Raw genomic sequence first — 15200 nt, 5'->3', positions numbered from 1 at the left:
GCAGCCGATGCAGAAATACTAAGTCTCTGGTATTCAGGCCAACTGAGGGCTGCCTGTAGGCTGATAACTCAAGTGTGATGACTGAAACAGTGAATGCACTCAAACATCTACATTTATGGTAAGTGTGCACAACTGTACTTTCCAAGCAAACCATCTCCTCCTGGATGTTTGAGGCGATTTCCTTTTGTTGTTTTCATGACAAGTGTCTCTCTCCTTCAGTTAGAGCTCATTCCACTAGGGCTGTTACTTCTTCTGGTGCTTACTTAAGGGTTTGGACACAAGTTCCATCCTTGAAGTGCTACTTGGTCCAGAGTGCTTACCTTTATTAAGCATTATAAGAGTCTATAGTAGGTTCTGGCTAGGGCAAGCCTGCAAAGGTTTATTCAGGGCTCTTCCCAGCCTTCCAACTCAGTCCTTTTCTTGAGCTTTTGTACCCTCCCTGCAGTTAAGAATACTGCAACACTGATGTGGAAGGACATAGTGCAGTTGTGCAAAGTTTTACCATAACACTAGATGTCCTTTTCTTCTTGTTGAAGTGTTCAGTCCCTCCCTCCTTCCCCTTTTTTCTTTTGTGTTTTCATCACCCTCCTGGCCGAGGGTCTCCTCTTTTCCTCCTTCATTTTCTCCTCTTGTGTGTACATAGTTTACTTTTTGGTCCTATGAAGACTGTTCTCTGCTGGGACAATTCAGCTCCAGTCCGCACAGGATTTAGGGCATAAAGGTGTGATGTATAATACCTACAAGATCTAAAGGCTTTGGTATACTGGATGGGCGTTGGGCTGTCCTTGGCAGGAGATCCCTATGGTTATGAGTACTGCAGCAGTGAAGAGGAAGACATCTACTGCTATGATAAGATTTTACACGACTGTACTTTCTCCCCTCATCCGCTTCAGCTGGCACTAGAGCCACTTACCAAACTCAGGCCATAGGGCTTTATTCCTCCACACCAACAAAGCTGGCTATAGTTGTCTGTTTTAGAGCTTATTTCTTAGTGGTTCTACATGATTTCTGAAGTTATAATAAAAACAAAAAACATAGAAATCTAACCGTATGCTGTCTTTGATGTATTTTTAAATAATGTTTTGTTTTACTGGTATTACAATTCTGTTCTCTTCCCCAGTATGGTTAATACTTTTCTCTGCATCTACATTCACTCAAAGTAATATCAGTAGTTGGGCTAAAACTTTACTTAGTTTACCTTTCACACAGCAGTTTGATGGAATTTACTGTTTTAGAAAAGATTTACACCACCCAGAATATACCTGAATGGTATCCTGTACTGTGACTGACTTTCCATTAAACTACCTTAAGAATTGATTAGAAACTTTGTAAAAATGTGGATAGTGAAAGAGGATTTTTTTTAGCTAGTAAAACTTTGTTTACTTCAACAGCATACAGCAGTGAGTATAAATTTGTGTATTTTATGTTTTCATGTAGAAAATTAAATTCTTAAACTGTTATAGTGGTAAAGATGAGGCATGTGTTTAAGCTTATAGTGAACTTTGTAATAATTGGGATGTAAGGCATCAAGCTGTGATCCATTGCTAATAAGAGGAATTAAGTATTTAATGAGTAGTGGTGGATTTCACTGTGGAAAATATTAGACCATTTAGTAATTTTTGCTTTGTTTTGCAGGCCAACAGCAGCTGAACTGCTAAAACATAAATTTTTCCAAAAAGCTAAGGTAGGAAGAGTTCTCCTTGCAGTAGTAATTTGTAGTTTTATATTGGTTTACTTCTTATTGTCTTATATGCATATCAAGTTATGACTTTTTTATAATGTGTTATATATTCTTTCAGAGACACGTTGCTATCCAAAGTGAAATGTACAAGTTCTGGCTATTTTATTTATTTATTTATTTTATTTTACATTTGTTGACCGGGCTAATCCAACTGGATACATGTCCATGTTCAGTGGAGGCCCGGGGAAAAAAGCTCCAGTAAAAAAAACATACTAAAAAAACACACAGAAAAACATACAGAAACATATATAACAACTATTAGAGAAAGGCATTAATATAGAATGTTACATCACCAGATTAACAAAATTTACAGTTTACAAATTGTAATTTGTAAAAATTTATTATTATTTTTTTTTTATTTATTTATCATTTGTTGACCGGGAAAGTACGACTAGGTTCCACATAGCCTGTTTTCAGCGGAGGCCCGGGGAGAAATGCTCCAGATGAATGTCTTTGGAATGTGGAAGGAAACCGGAGTACCCGGAGGAAACCCACGCAAACACAGGGAGAACATGCAAACTCTACACAGAAGGCACCCCAGCCGAGAATCGAACCGGAGAACCTCTTGCTGTGAGGTGACAATGTTAACCACTGCACCACTGCAAATCCAAATACAAAATTTACAAGAAAGTACCGTTAAAAAGTGACTTAGAGTCAAGCATGGAAAGTAGTACTCAGGAGTGACAGTGTTAGAATTTAAGAAAGAAAGGTTGGTTTATAGAGAGTTGCATAAAGAGGTTTATAGTTCAGAATATTTTGTTTTGAGTGAAACAGGTAATTAGAGAATAATAGTTAGTCAGGGTTGGTACAAGAGCATAACCAGTGGTTAGAGAGGAAATGTTTCAGGTTAGTTTTAAATAGTGGGAGAGAGGTTAGGGTTGTAAGGTCGTGTGGTAATTGATTCCATATTTTACCGACTGAGTTAGAGAATATGGAGTCGCCTGCTCAGTTATGTGATAAGGAAGTGTGAATCAACATTTTGTTAGCGGAACGTAGATTCCTCAGGTTATTATATGACCTTATGAGGGTAGAAAGAATTGGGGTGGTGTTGGGTTGGTATAGGGCTTTGTGGACAATTATAAGTTGGTTAAATTGTAATTGGTGAGGTAATTCAAGCCATCCTAGTTGTTTTAGGTTCTGGCAGTGATGAGTCCTGTACGGAGAGTTTGTAGCAAATCTGGCAATATTGTTATATGATCTAGCTAGTTTAAGATTATTTTAGAAAGATTGGTATATATGGGAGAAGCATATAATAGGGTAGAGATTAAGTGAGTTCTAGCTATTGTGGTCCTGGCTTCAGGTGTAAGGAAAGGTTTGATTCTATAGAGGGATCCGAGTTTTCTGTTAATAGTTTTTATTGTGGTGTTTATGTGAATGTCAAACTTTAGTTGATTGTCAATTGTAATTCCTAGGAGTTTGGTGGTGGAGTCTGGAGAAATAAGGTTACCATTACTGGATGTGAGTGTGAAATGAAGAGGGGGAGACAAATAAGAGGGTGTAAAGAGCAAAAGTTTGGTTTTTTAGGGTTAAGGAGAAGACCGTGGTTGGAGAACCATTGTTCTATAGTGGTGAAAGCTTTTTGTGTGAGAGAATGAAGTTCAGTTTGGGATGTGCCAGAAAAAATTATGGTAGAGTCATCTGCATATTGAATGCAGGTAGAGAGTGGAGTAGAAAGATGGTAATTTATGCAAATGGAAAACAATAGTGGTCCTAAAATGGAGCCCTGAGGGACACCTAGGGAGGTGGGAAGGAGGTCTGAAAGATGGTTTTGCCCAGAGAACTGCTTGTTTTCGGTTTTCCAGGTAAGATGTAAACCAGTTCATAGCAGGATTGTCGAGAGAGAGGGACTTCAGAAGGTGGAGGAGAAGTTGATGATTTACCATGTCAAAGGCTTTGTATAGGTCTACAAAGAATGCTGAGGAAAGAGTATTTTTATTGCGATTTATGTTGATACAGTTAGTAAAGGATAACAAGGCTATGGTGGTACTATGGAATGGCCGAAAACCATGTTGACAGCTAGGAGATTATAGCGGAGTAGGTGGTGTAGTAATTGTTTGTGGATACATTTCTCCATTATTTTAGTGAGTGGAGAGAGTAGAGCTATGGGGCGATAGTTGGGGAAATCAATGGAGTCTCCACCTTTGTGAAGAGGAATAATGTGTGATATTTTCCAGCTGGATGGTATAGTGCCTTCTTTTATCGTTCTATTAATCAATATGGAGATGGGATAGGCAATAGCTTTGGCTCCTATTTGAAGTATTCTGCTGGTAATTTATCAGCTGAGGGGGTCGTAGGTTTTAATTTTTGAAGTAAGGAAGAGATATAGGAGGTGGGTATAGGTTTGAGGTGGAAGGGGGGAGGAATGGAGCTTGGAGTGGGCAATTTGGAGGTATCAGGTTTTTGTTGATTTGCTAGATTTAGTATAGTAGTAGTAAAGAAAGTATTAAAGGCATTTGCTGTTTGTGTTGGGCAGTCAGGGTTGGAGCCTAGTGGATTAGGCGTGGCTACTTTGCCTGGGGATAGTAGTGTGTTAATAGTAGTCCAGAACTTTTGTGGTTGTTGAAGGGATGATTGTTGTAGTTGGATATAGAAGTTCTTTTTATCTTGTAGGATAGCTTTTTTTGTTATGTTTCTTTGTTGTCTAAAAGTTTGGTGATCAGTAGTATTTCTTGTGGTACGCCATTTTGCCCAAGATTTGTTTCTACTAAGGATTAGTTTCTTAGTATGGTTTGAGAGCCATTGGGCTGGTTTAGTTTTCATTCTTATGGAGCGCATTGGGGCATGATGGTCTAAGATTGCCAGGAATGTGGTATTGAAGTAGTTAACTGCTTCATTTATAGGGAGAGACTTGAGGTGACCAGTTGCAATGCTTAAATTCGGTTTGAAACAGTTCGTGGTCAAAATGGTTTTTGGTACGGGCTGTTCTGACTGAAATGGGGATAGCTAAACTTATTTTATGTCTGATAATATAATTAGAGAGTGGACGCTAAGGTTGTCTGGGAGGGTTCCTGTTGTACATTTTTGTTGTGGGCTATTTGTTAGTATCCAATCCAGGATGCTTTCTTTATTATTAAGTTTATTTGTTCTAGTTGGAGAGTTTATAGCTTGAGAAGCCAAACAGGTTGATCAAGGTGGATGGATTAGTGTGGATACATAAATTCCAGTCAATATTAAAGTCTCCTAGGAGTATTGTTTCCTGAGGGAGATTTGAAGAAAGCCAGTTTAGTAAGTTTTCTAGTATTGTAGCATTTTTACCTGGGGGAAGGTAGGTGCAGATGATGTTATCTGATTTATGAGAGTTAAGCTGCAGTTTAGAAATAATTATTTCTACATTATTATCTGAGGGTAGGTTATGATTTATTTTGGTAATTTGTAGTCCTACTTTATAGAGAATTGCTACCCCTCCACCTTTTTTGTTTGTGCGGTCTTGTCGAAAGATATTATAGCCTGGGGGGATAATTTCGTTATCTTTTATTGTGGGTTTGAACCATGTTTCTGTTAAGCAGAGGATGTCAAACTGCTGAACATCTAGAAGGGCCTGAATTTGTGGTATTTTGTTGCAAATACTACGTATGTTTAGATGGGCTATTGAGAGTGATTTGGAGGGTTTGGTTGATGGTAAAGGGATTGTTTTGTATTGGTTGCAGTTAGCGGAGGGTGGGGAAGGGTTTGGACCAGGTTTGGGGTGAATGTCTCCATCTATTAAGGAGTGGAGTAGTATAAAGTTGTAGTATTGGAGAGGCTTACAATGGTAGTCAAATAATTTTCTATTGTTTAGAATTGAGTATTTAATATGAATTAGACAATGATATTTAGCTTGAAAGTAACTGGGCTTCTAGATGGCATTGAGAAAGCTTGTAGATAAAGCTGGATAAGGTGTTAGAGTTTGTTTGGAAGGGATGGTAAGAGTAGAGAAGAGGGGGTTGTGCATAGGAGGTTAGGAGGTAAGTAGTGGTAAGAGTAGCTAGGAGTGAGAGTACTAGTAAAAATTGGCATTGGTAAGGCATGGCAGAGGGGTGTATAGTAGGTATTGGAGGGGAAGGACTGAGAGTAGGGGTTGACTTGTGGAAGATTTGTCAAGTGGTAGTGGGTGGAGATATATTCCTGAGGGGAGTGGTGATAGAAATGTAGGGGTGTGGCTGGTAGTGATAGTATGATTGGTTTATGGTAAAGGGGGTGTGTTTATGAGGGTATAAGTTTAGAGACACTGGGGGCAGGTGGGAATTGGGGGCAGGGTAGGGGAGCGGAGTGAGCCCGAAGGGCGAACGGAGCAGGAGGACACAAGAGAGTGGATTACTAAGGAAGACAATCTATAGAGTGGAGGAAAACAGCAGGTAGGTCAGAGAGTGAGAGAAAGTATAATGGTATATTAGGCTAATCTGAGGAGATATACTACGTTAGGGTACAGGAGTGTGGTATGAGTATTGTGTAGCAAGGTCAGGGAGGGGAGGGTGAAAAAGAACAGGTCAGTGAAAGAGACTCCGTTTAAAAGACAAAGTAAGTAAGGGATGAGGGAGGTTAGAAAGAAAGTGTATGAGGTGCAATTAGGCTAGTGGTAAGGCGCCAGCTTGTGGCCAGTTATTTAATTGCAATGACTGGTTCCTAAGCAAGGGGCTGATAACAGGAGGGAGAGAGAATAGATACTATAAAAAAGCAATAGGAATAGTTGAGCAAGATATTTAGTGAGATTCAGCACTAGTAAGGAAGTGGGGATTGGGAGTTATTGGCTGCTGGCTATCCTGGGTAGGAAGCTTACCCTAACATAGGAGAGTCTTTTAAGTTAGAACTAACATACAGAAACAGGACATACTTTCACTGTCTTATTGAGTTGGTTTCTCAGGGAGCTGAAGGGAGTGATCTTAGTTGGTGAACTTTCTGGTCTTCCAGGAGGGTAGTAGGCAGGTAGTTAGGTTCTTGAATGTACCAATTAACCAAGTCTCAGCTTAGGTCAAGCATCCGAGACAGAACGCACAGCAGCCAGGTAGAGAGCGGGGAAAGAAAGATGTTTTGTGTTCTAGTAGCTGTTTAACATAAACACACACTTTCCAGCAACCAAGTCCTTTAATGTTTACTACTTATGTTCCACAATCGAAATGGAACTTTTCAGAACAACATACACATGTTTTCACGTTCTTTAAATATATCATGAATTGTCACAAGTGATGCATATCCAATAATAATAATAAAAAAAAATACTAAAACTGTACAGAAATTATGAATACAATAAATCCAATAGAAGTCAATAAATATTTTACTGTGTAAAACTTGAAAGACTGAATTACAGTAAAATACAATAAAACAGCTGTAATTTTAGACAAAAATATTGCAATACAAAATTCCTAAAATATAACAGTACTAATAATATGCTGTCCACTTAAGTTCTTCCCAAATTTTCAGCTTTCTTGACCACTGATCTGAAGTAGTTACTTCATTTGCTCTGCAACCTGTAGGTATCGGATCCGACCTCGAATCCGAGCCGGCAGCTTTACTAGCTAAAAGATCCGGGCTCGTAGCTCCTCCCCTTTACCCATAATCCCCTGCTGCATGCTGCCTTTCCTCAGATCGAGTTTGCCGTGACTGAAAGAAGCTACTAGTGAAGAGCTCCTTAGGCTTGGGTGAGATCGTTTCTATATATCGTGTTCAAAGTTAGACAAAAGTTTATTATTTTTTGTCAGCGTGTGTGTGATTTAGCCCCTTCGTCAAGTAGGCAGAGGAGGACAAGGTGGACGCCGGCCCAGAGGCAGAGGGAGGGCCGCGTAATTTCGGGTCTAGAGAACCATTCTCTGATAGACCCGCGCAACAGCCCTGAGGGCTTACCTGACTGTTAGCGACAACAAGCTGAATCAAAATCTAGTAAAAAACACCACAGTTGAGCAAAGAAACACCTTTATATAACACAAAGCTTTCAGGTTCAACACCCTTACCCGACTGTCCCTCTCTGGAGGCAGTCGGGGGGCGTTTGTCAGAGCACCCACTAAATTGGGAGTCCATCATGACGGATCGATGGGTGCTCCGAGTCATATCCAGAGGTTATTTCATCCCCTTCCTAAATCTTCCCCTCCCATGAAGCGCCTCCCCGATGTCCCACCCGATCAAAGGGAGGTGGCAGCTTCAGAAATTTCGAAGCTGCTAGAAAAAAGAGCCATCCAGCGCGTCCCCCCAGACCAGTTTGGATTGGGCTATTACTCCAGGTTCTTTTTGGTGCCAAAAAAGACGGGGGACTTAAGACCGATTCTAGATCTCTCTTCCCTGAACCTGTTCATTCCCAAAGAGAAATTCCAGATGGTCACTCTTCAATCAATTCTCCCCCTCCTTTGGGAGAACGACTGGATGTGCTCCATAGACCTCAAGGATGCGTTCTACCACATTTTGATGGACAGACGATCCAGGAGGTTTCTCCGCTTCCGGCTGGGAGCCAGTCATGATCAATTCAGGGTTGTTCCATTCGGCCTCATCTCAGCCCCCAGGATGTTCACCAAAGTCATGGCAGTGGTTGCAACCCTTGAGACTCCAGGGCATTCAGGTCTTTCCATACCTGGACGACTGGCTCCTCACCGCCTCCAACAGGCATCAACTGTGTGTTGCCAGGGATTATGCTCTAACTCTTGCCCAAAGCTTGGGCATCTCGGTAAACCTTCAGAAGTCCTTTCTTCATCCTGTGCAAGTTCTGGAATTTATAGGGGCCAAATTGAACACTCGCAGCTCTCAGGCCCTACTAACTCCAGACAGGGTCAACAGTTTGTCTTATCAGGTATTAGCCCTCCTTCAGAACCCGGCTCCTTCGGCAGAGTTAGTCCTGAGAGCACTAGGGTCTATGGCGGCGGCAATCAGTCTTTGTCTACACGCACATCTACGAATGAGGATTCTACAATGGACCCTCCAAGTCCAATGGTCCCTGTTACTACATCCATTGAACACCCCTATTCCACTAAGCAGGACTTGCAGGGACTCCCTCCTCTGGCGGCTTCACTCAAGGGAGCTGCGAGAAGGGAGACCCTTCGTAATATCCCCGCCTCAAGCCACGTTGGCCACGGATGCTTCTCGCCTCGGGTGGGGGGGAATTGTTCGGGCAGAACCGTCTAAGGCATGTGGACCCCCTTAGAGACCGCTTTGCATATCAATGTCCTAGAGATGAGGGCGGTGCTTCTGGCGTTGCAAGCACTCCACGACCTTCTTCCTCTAGGGACTATTGCAGTTCAAACAGACAACATGGCAGTAGTCTGGTACATAAACAAACAGGGAGGAACCAGATCTTATCCCCTTTGTCGGGAGGCTATGAGAGTTTGGGAGTGGGCGATATCCACCAACCGCTTTCTGGTAGCAACGCACATTCCGGGTCGGTCCAACATTCTGGCAGACAAACTGAGTCGTGTGATCCTCACACCGTACAAGTGGTCTCTCAAACCATCAGTTGCGAAACAGATCTTCCTCAAATGGGGTCTACCTTGCTGCGATCTTTTTGCTTCTCCGTCAAACAAAAAGTGCAGCGAGTTTTTTGCGATACTTCCCCCACCAGCGGAGAGCCCCAGAGACGCTCTGGTTCATGCTTGGCCACCCGGTCTCCTCTATGCTTATCCCCCCCTTCCTCTTATGACGAAGTTCATTCAGAAAGCACGTCGGTTGGGGAGCAGAGTTATCCTCATAGCCCCATTCTGGCCTCGCCAGATCTGGTTCCCATATGTGCGGTCTCACAGTGTAGTTCCTCCATGGATCTTAGATCCCATTCCGGATCTGATTTTGAATCCTGCGGGATTGCAACCTTTGAATCTGGTAAACCTCAAGCTCGCGGCTTGGTTGATCCAGTTCCACTGATGGCAAGGACTCCTGGCATCTCATCACCAGTAAAGGCCATTCTGGTAGCGGCTCACAAGCCTGCTACCAGAAAAACTTACAGTAGTAAATGGAAGCGTTTTTCTATCTGGGCTAAGGACAAGGGCTTAGATCCCTTTTCCGTTCCTATCCCGACGGTTCTTGAATTTCTGTCACACATTTTTCATCAAGGAGCAAGTGCATCTACAGTTAAAGTACAATTGGCAGCCATTTCCCATTTTCATGTGGGGGATGGATTGGGATCTTTAGCTTCTGCGAAGATATTCAGAACCTTCTTGAAAGGCATTTCTCTATTGAAACCACCAGTTAAGACTGCGGTCCCACCATGGGACTTAACTCTAGTTTTACAAGCATTGACAAGCCCACCTTTTGAGCCTGCCACCTCAGTTCCTTTAAAGTTCTTATCATGGAAAACAGCCTTTCTAGTTGGTATTACTTCAGCCAGGAGGGTTTTGGAACTTCAAGCCCTTTGCATGAAACCCCCTTATCTAATTTTCCATAAGGATAGACCATCTCTCTGGACTAACTCTTCCTTCTTACCAAAGGTGGCTTCAGAGTCAAATATTAATCAGTCGATTAATTTACCAGTGTTCTTTCCCAACTTTCAGAACAAAGGGGAATACAAATTACACAAGTTGGATGTACATAGACAACTATGTTTTTACTTGCACAGGACGAAGGATACTCGCAAGGCTGATCAGTTGTTTGTGTCCTTTGCCAAATCTGCCATGGGTAGAGCTATTTCCAAAGTTACCTTAGCAAATTGGATTTCACAATGCATCATTCATGCGTATGTATCCTCAGGTAAACCTGCTCCTATCGGAGTCCATGCCCACTCAACCCGATCCATAGCCACATCAGCAGCCTTCTGGTCCAGGGTTCCTCTGGATGACATATGTTCAGCAGTTACTTGGTCCTCTTCCCATACATTCATTTCTCATTATAAATTGGATATGATATCCAGGAGTAGGGCTTCCTTTGGCTCCGCGGTGCTTCGGAATATCCTTCTTTAAAGGCCGCCCAAGGTTTTTAGGTAGCTGGTGACTCTGTCCCACAGGTTGCAGAGCAAATGAAGTAACTACTTCAGATAAAGTTATGTACTCACCATAACATTCCATCTGAGTAGGTACTTCATTTGTCTGCAACCGACGCCCCCCCTCCGTGCCCCCTAACCATTATCGTGATCCCTGATCATGATTGAGATTGTTTCATGATGTTAGGCTTTATTTGGTCCTCTGTCGAGGGTATTAGTTATTGGATTAAGCAAACTCGATCTGAGGAAAGGCAGCATGCAGCAGGGGATTCTGGGTAAAGGGGAGGAGCTAGGAGCTTGGATCTTTTAGCTAGTAAAGCTGCCGGCTCGGATCCGATACCCACAGGTTGCAGACAAATGAAGTACCTACTCAGATGGAACGTTATGGTAAGTACATAACTTCTTTTTAATTGACAATTTGTCATTAATACCATTTTTATAAACAATCTGTGGGTTTGGATCCAAAATTGAGCCTCTGGCTAAGTTTGTAGATTTTAAATTGAAGGGAGTTTTTAAAAATAAATAGGTCTTACTGGACTTCTGGCATTTCCTAAGAGTTTTGGGTGAAAGTGAGTTTGTGGAGGATGCATTATTGGCTTGAAGAGATAAAGTTCATTTTGTGTTTCCATGATATTGGCATTGAATGGCATAATGAAGCATTGAAAAGCGATAAATTTGTGTCAAGATAACTATTTTTTGTAACCTTCATGGAAATGATGCTAAGTAGTAATTGTGCATACTTTGAAGGTGAATATTACACACAAACTCCTGTTGTGGCCATGGGAGCAGTGGATGGCACCTGTTTGCCAACATCATTTTATGGTGGTGGGAGTTCAGATTTATTTATACCTCATGTTATAACAAATTTTTAGTTAAATTTTGTTTTTTGGATATTTTATTATTTGGAAAGGTGCTATTGATGACCATAATGAGTTAATTCATTTTAGTATTTTACATGGGAAAAGAATATTGAGGATATAAATTATCTCAACGTTATTCATAAAAATAGGTTGGATGTGAAATATGAATTTAACTCTTATAGCCTTTTACATTTTCACAGTAGCCAGGCAACATGACAAAAATGAACTTCATTAAGGGGCAAATGGTAAGATTAGGTTAGTTTCTGATGCTAATTTGTTCAACTTTGAACTTGGTGTTGAGAGATGTTTATGGACAGGAAGTACCCCAAGGTGTAATGGTGATTGAAATTAGTGCTGAAATCAAACATAAGAAGGTAACTAAATGCAACCAATTTTAAATTTCCCTGTAAGTGTGATGATTTCTGATAATAGTAGGGGAAAATAAATGGGGGTCATGGTGTTACCCTATGGTTGTATTTCTAATGATGATAAATCTGTCTTAAAAATAATCATAACGAGTTATTTGATCCCTTTGGGTTACCATCAGAACTAGTAATGACCCACAGATGATTGTTTATAAAAAGGGAAAAAAACACAAAGCCCTAGTTTAAAGACAACAGGGAAGGAGGTGAACATAGCTTGGTGGCTGAAAGAACAATGACCAAGCAAGGAATATTCTTCCAATGTTGATTTTTTTATGGTGGTGGTGGTAGTGTTGTGGTTGGTAACTGTCCAAGAACAATTATACCATTAAAGGGGTTATTTATATTGCCATTTGTTTAACATGATATCCTTCCATATCACTGTTGGCAGCATTACTTTCAGTAGTGATTCCCTCCCAAGGATAACCTAACTTTCGGCCAGCATACCAGAGCCTTAGGTTGTAATAGTGACATTGCATGTCACATGTATGCTCCCCGTGTGTGGTGTAGGGCATAAAGGTGATGTACGGACTACCATCCTCAGAACTTCTTTGCCTCCAGTCTAAACGTCATCTTTGATCATCTGTCTGCAAGTTCGTTCACCTGCTGGTTGCCAAGCCGATTTTAAGTGCATGTCCCATTGGGGTTTGTCTTCTTATCTTTTACTTGTGTTTGTCGGTTTCATGTCATCCAGAAAGGGGAAGTGCCAGTGTGGGAGACAGATTCTCCATAAGGACTGTCATGAGCAGTGTTTGTCTTGCTTAGGTGCTATTGATGACCATACGTCTTGTCCTGTTTGTCAGGCGTTTGTTCCAAAGATTGTGTGTAGTCAGCTCCCCTATTTAGCCATTTATCTTGAGAACCAGTCTCTTAAATTTGACTGAAGGTACTATAGCGGAATTGTCCTGGTTCGAAGGCCAGATGTCCATGAAGAAGAAAAGCAAGAAAATTCTGTCAGATTATTTGGCTGTATCACCTCCACTAGACATACCTCTTGAGGTTGGTGAAAGCCTGGAGGATCACCCATTCTTTCAGTCACATTCCTCTGCCGTGACTGGCATGGCTTTAGCTTCTCTCACATATCCAGAGACCTTGCAGATGTCTGTTTGGATATAATCAGCCACAGTTCCCCCTGAACATCCAAAAAGGGCTAGGGCTGTTCCATAAATACTTGTTAAATAAGAGACTCCTACTAAGATTGTTGAATGTAGGCAGGGGTCTGGGCCTCCTACGATCTTTAGGGCTGTCATCTCCTTGAAAAAGCAGCAGAAAAATTGAGCATGTTTCTCCTGCTCCCAAGGACCTGGCTTCTGAATGGCAAGATTTTAACACAATGTTTGTTTAATGCTCTTATAGCTTTGAATCCCCTTCTCAGGGAGTCTCTGTTTCTGCTTATCTCCCTTGGTCTTCTGCTCCTCTTTAGGGGCTTACGGAGCAGGTTTCTTTTGATGAGAATGTTGATTCTGATGAAAAATCTTTCACAGATTCCCTCTCCTTTAGACTATGGTTCTGAGGAAGAAGACACTGTTAGTCATGATTCTCCATTTGAGGAGATATTTTTTGGAGTTATGAACTCCTTCTAATGAAGTCTCCCAACCCCTCTGCTGCCCCTCCGGTTCTTGCTGCCTTGTTGGACACTTTTTTTTCCCAGCTTGTCATGGAACCCTGCTCCTAAAAACCTGATGGGATTTATAAGGTGCCGAATGATTGCAAATTCCTTTACAAGTGTCACCCTGTTGACCTTTCTGTTTCTTCTGATAAGCTGTCTAAGCTTTTACCTTCTACAAAGCTGCTGTTCTGTGACAAGGACAGCAGAACCGTGGAGAGATTGGGTAAGAAATTGTGATTTACCAGACCCGCCTGAGCAGGTATGTTTTGGCTCTTCTCTGTCTTGGGCTTTTCAGGTTATTTTAGACTTGCCTGACTGACGGGAAGAATTCTGCTCTTTCTTTAGTAGGGTCCTCTTCTCAAATAGAAAACAACAGCTACAGAACAAAACAAAATAAGTTTATTTCTTTCTTTAACACCTCAGCACCAAAAGCCTTCACTGGAGAAAAACCATGAAAGACAAACACATTAAATACTGTCAGTAATAAAACAACACTTAAGATCAGTTTATTATATGCTTCCAATTCCATTCTCTATTTAACCCTTTAGGGACTAATGTGTTAAGTCTTTTGGCTTTTCCCAGTTAGGGGTCGCCACAGTGGAACTCCGGTCTGCTAATGATTGGCAGTGGATTTTTATGGTGCTGAGTTGCCAGCCCGACGCCCAACCTTCAAGGACGGCACACCCATTCACTCTTGCACCTAATTGCATGTCTTTAGATATCACTCGACCGCAGGGAGGACATGCAGACTCCACATAGAAGGTGCTCCAACCGAGAATCGAATCGGAGAACCTCTTGCTGTGAGGCGACAACGGTAACCGCTGCACCACTCTTAGGGGCTAATGTGTTATACTTTATAAATAGTTTCTTTATACAACAGTTTACCCTTAAAATTTCCCCCTTCACCCGTTTGTAATTCATCCTGTTCTAAAATACAACCTTTTAATAAAGTAACATCACTATTATGAAACTCTTTAAAATAAACTGCCAGAGGGCTTTCCAAATGTACATTTTTAACATCTCTAATGTGTTCCTGAAATCTGATTTTGAAAGCTCTCTGGCTTTCACCAATATAAAACAGCTTACAAGGACACTGTAAAGCATAAATTACTCCCTGAGTATTACAATCAAACTTTTGCATAGGTCTAAAATTTATATTATTAATGTTACGAAAATAGCTGCGGTGGTGGTGCTGCGGTAGCATTGTCGCTTCACAGTTAGACATTGCCCATTCAATTCTCAGAGCGTCTTCTGTGTGACGACATGCGTGAATGGGCGTTCCTTCCTTGAAGGTTGTGCGTTAGGCCCGGCAAGCCAGCATGTCAAAATCTACTGCCAATCATTAGCGGACCGGGGTTCTGCTGTGACGACCCCTAACTGGGAAAAGCCAAAAGAAACAAACAAAATGTTAGGAAAATAATTTGTCACTAATGGACATGTAGAGTATTTTCCACACGTATATACCATAATTAATCTTAAGTGGACCAATTTTAGGAACAGGAAGGGAAACGTATTATACAATTTGCTGTACTCTTACCTCTTTTATAAGAAACATAAGGAAATATATTAATTTGATTATACACTTGTCTGTTTATAACATAGGCCAATAATATTTTAAAAGTTCAGTTATCTATTCAGCAAGTATATCTGGTAACAAAATAAATATTCTTCCCTTCTACATTATTCCTCAGCTCCCAATTTGAAT

At 41.3% G+C, this 15200-nt stretch overlaps 1 protein-coding gene across 1 annotated transcript in view; it reads left to right on the top strand.

Moving 5' to 3' along the window:
- The window catches only part of LOC122798354 (serine/threonine-protein kinase OSR1-like), a 2305884-nt gene that overhangs the window by 915409 nt on the left and 1375275 nt on the right, over nt 1-15200 (top strand). Inside the window, exon 9 of the mRNA XM_044067206.1 lies at nt 1636-1684. Within this exon, the coding sequence (XP_043923141.1) occupies nt 1636-1684 (49 nt within the window). The remainder of the gene's footprint in view (nt 1-1635; nt 1685-15200) is intronic.

This window comes from Protopterus annectens, chromosome 3.part1, assembly GCF_019279795.1.
Source record: "Protopterus annectens isolate FY-2018-M chromosome 3.part1, PAN1.0, whole genome shotgun sequence".
NCBI lineage: Eukaryota > Metazoa > Chordata > Ceratodontiformes > Protopteridae > Protopterus > Protopterus annectens.
The sequence above is the reverse complement of the archived record's forward strand: the minus strand, read 5'-3'. Positions and strand labels throughout refer to the sequence as shown.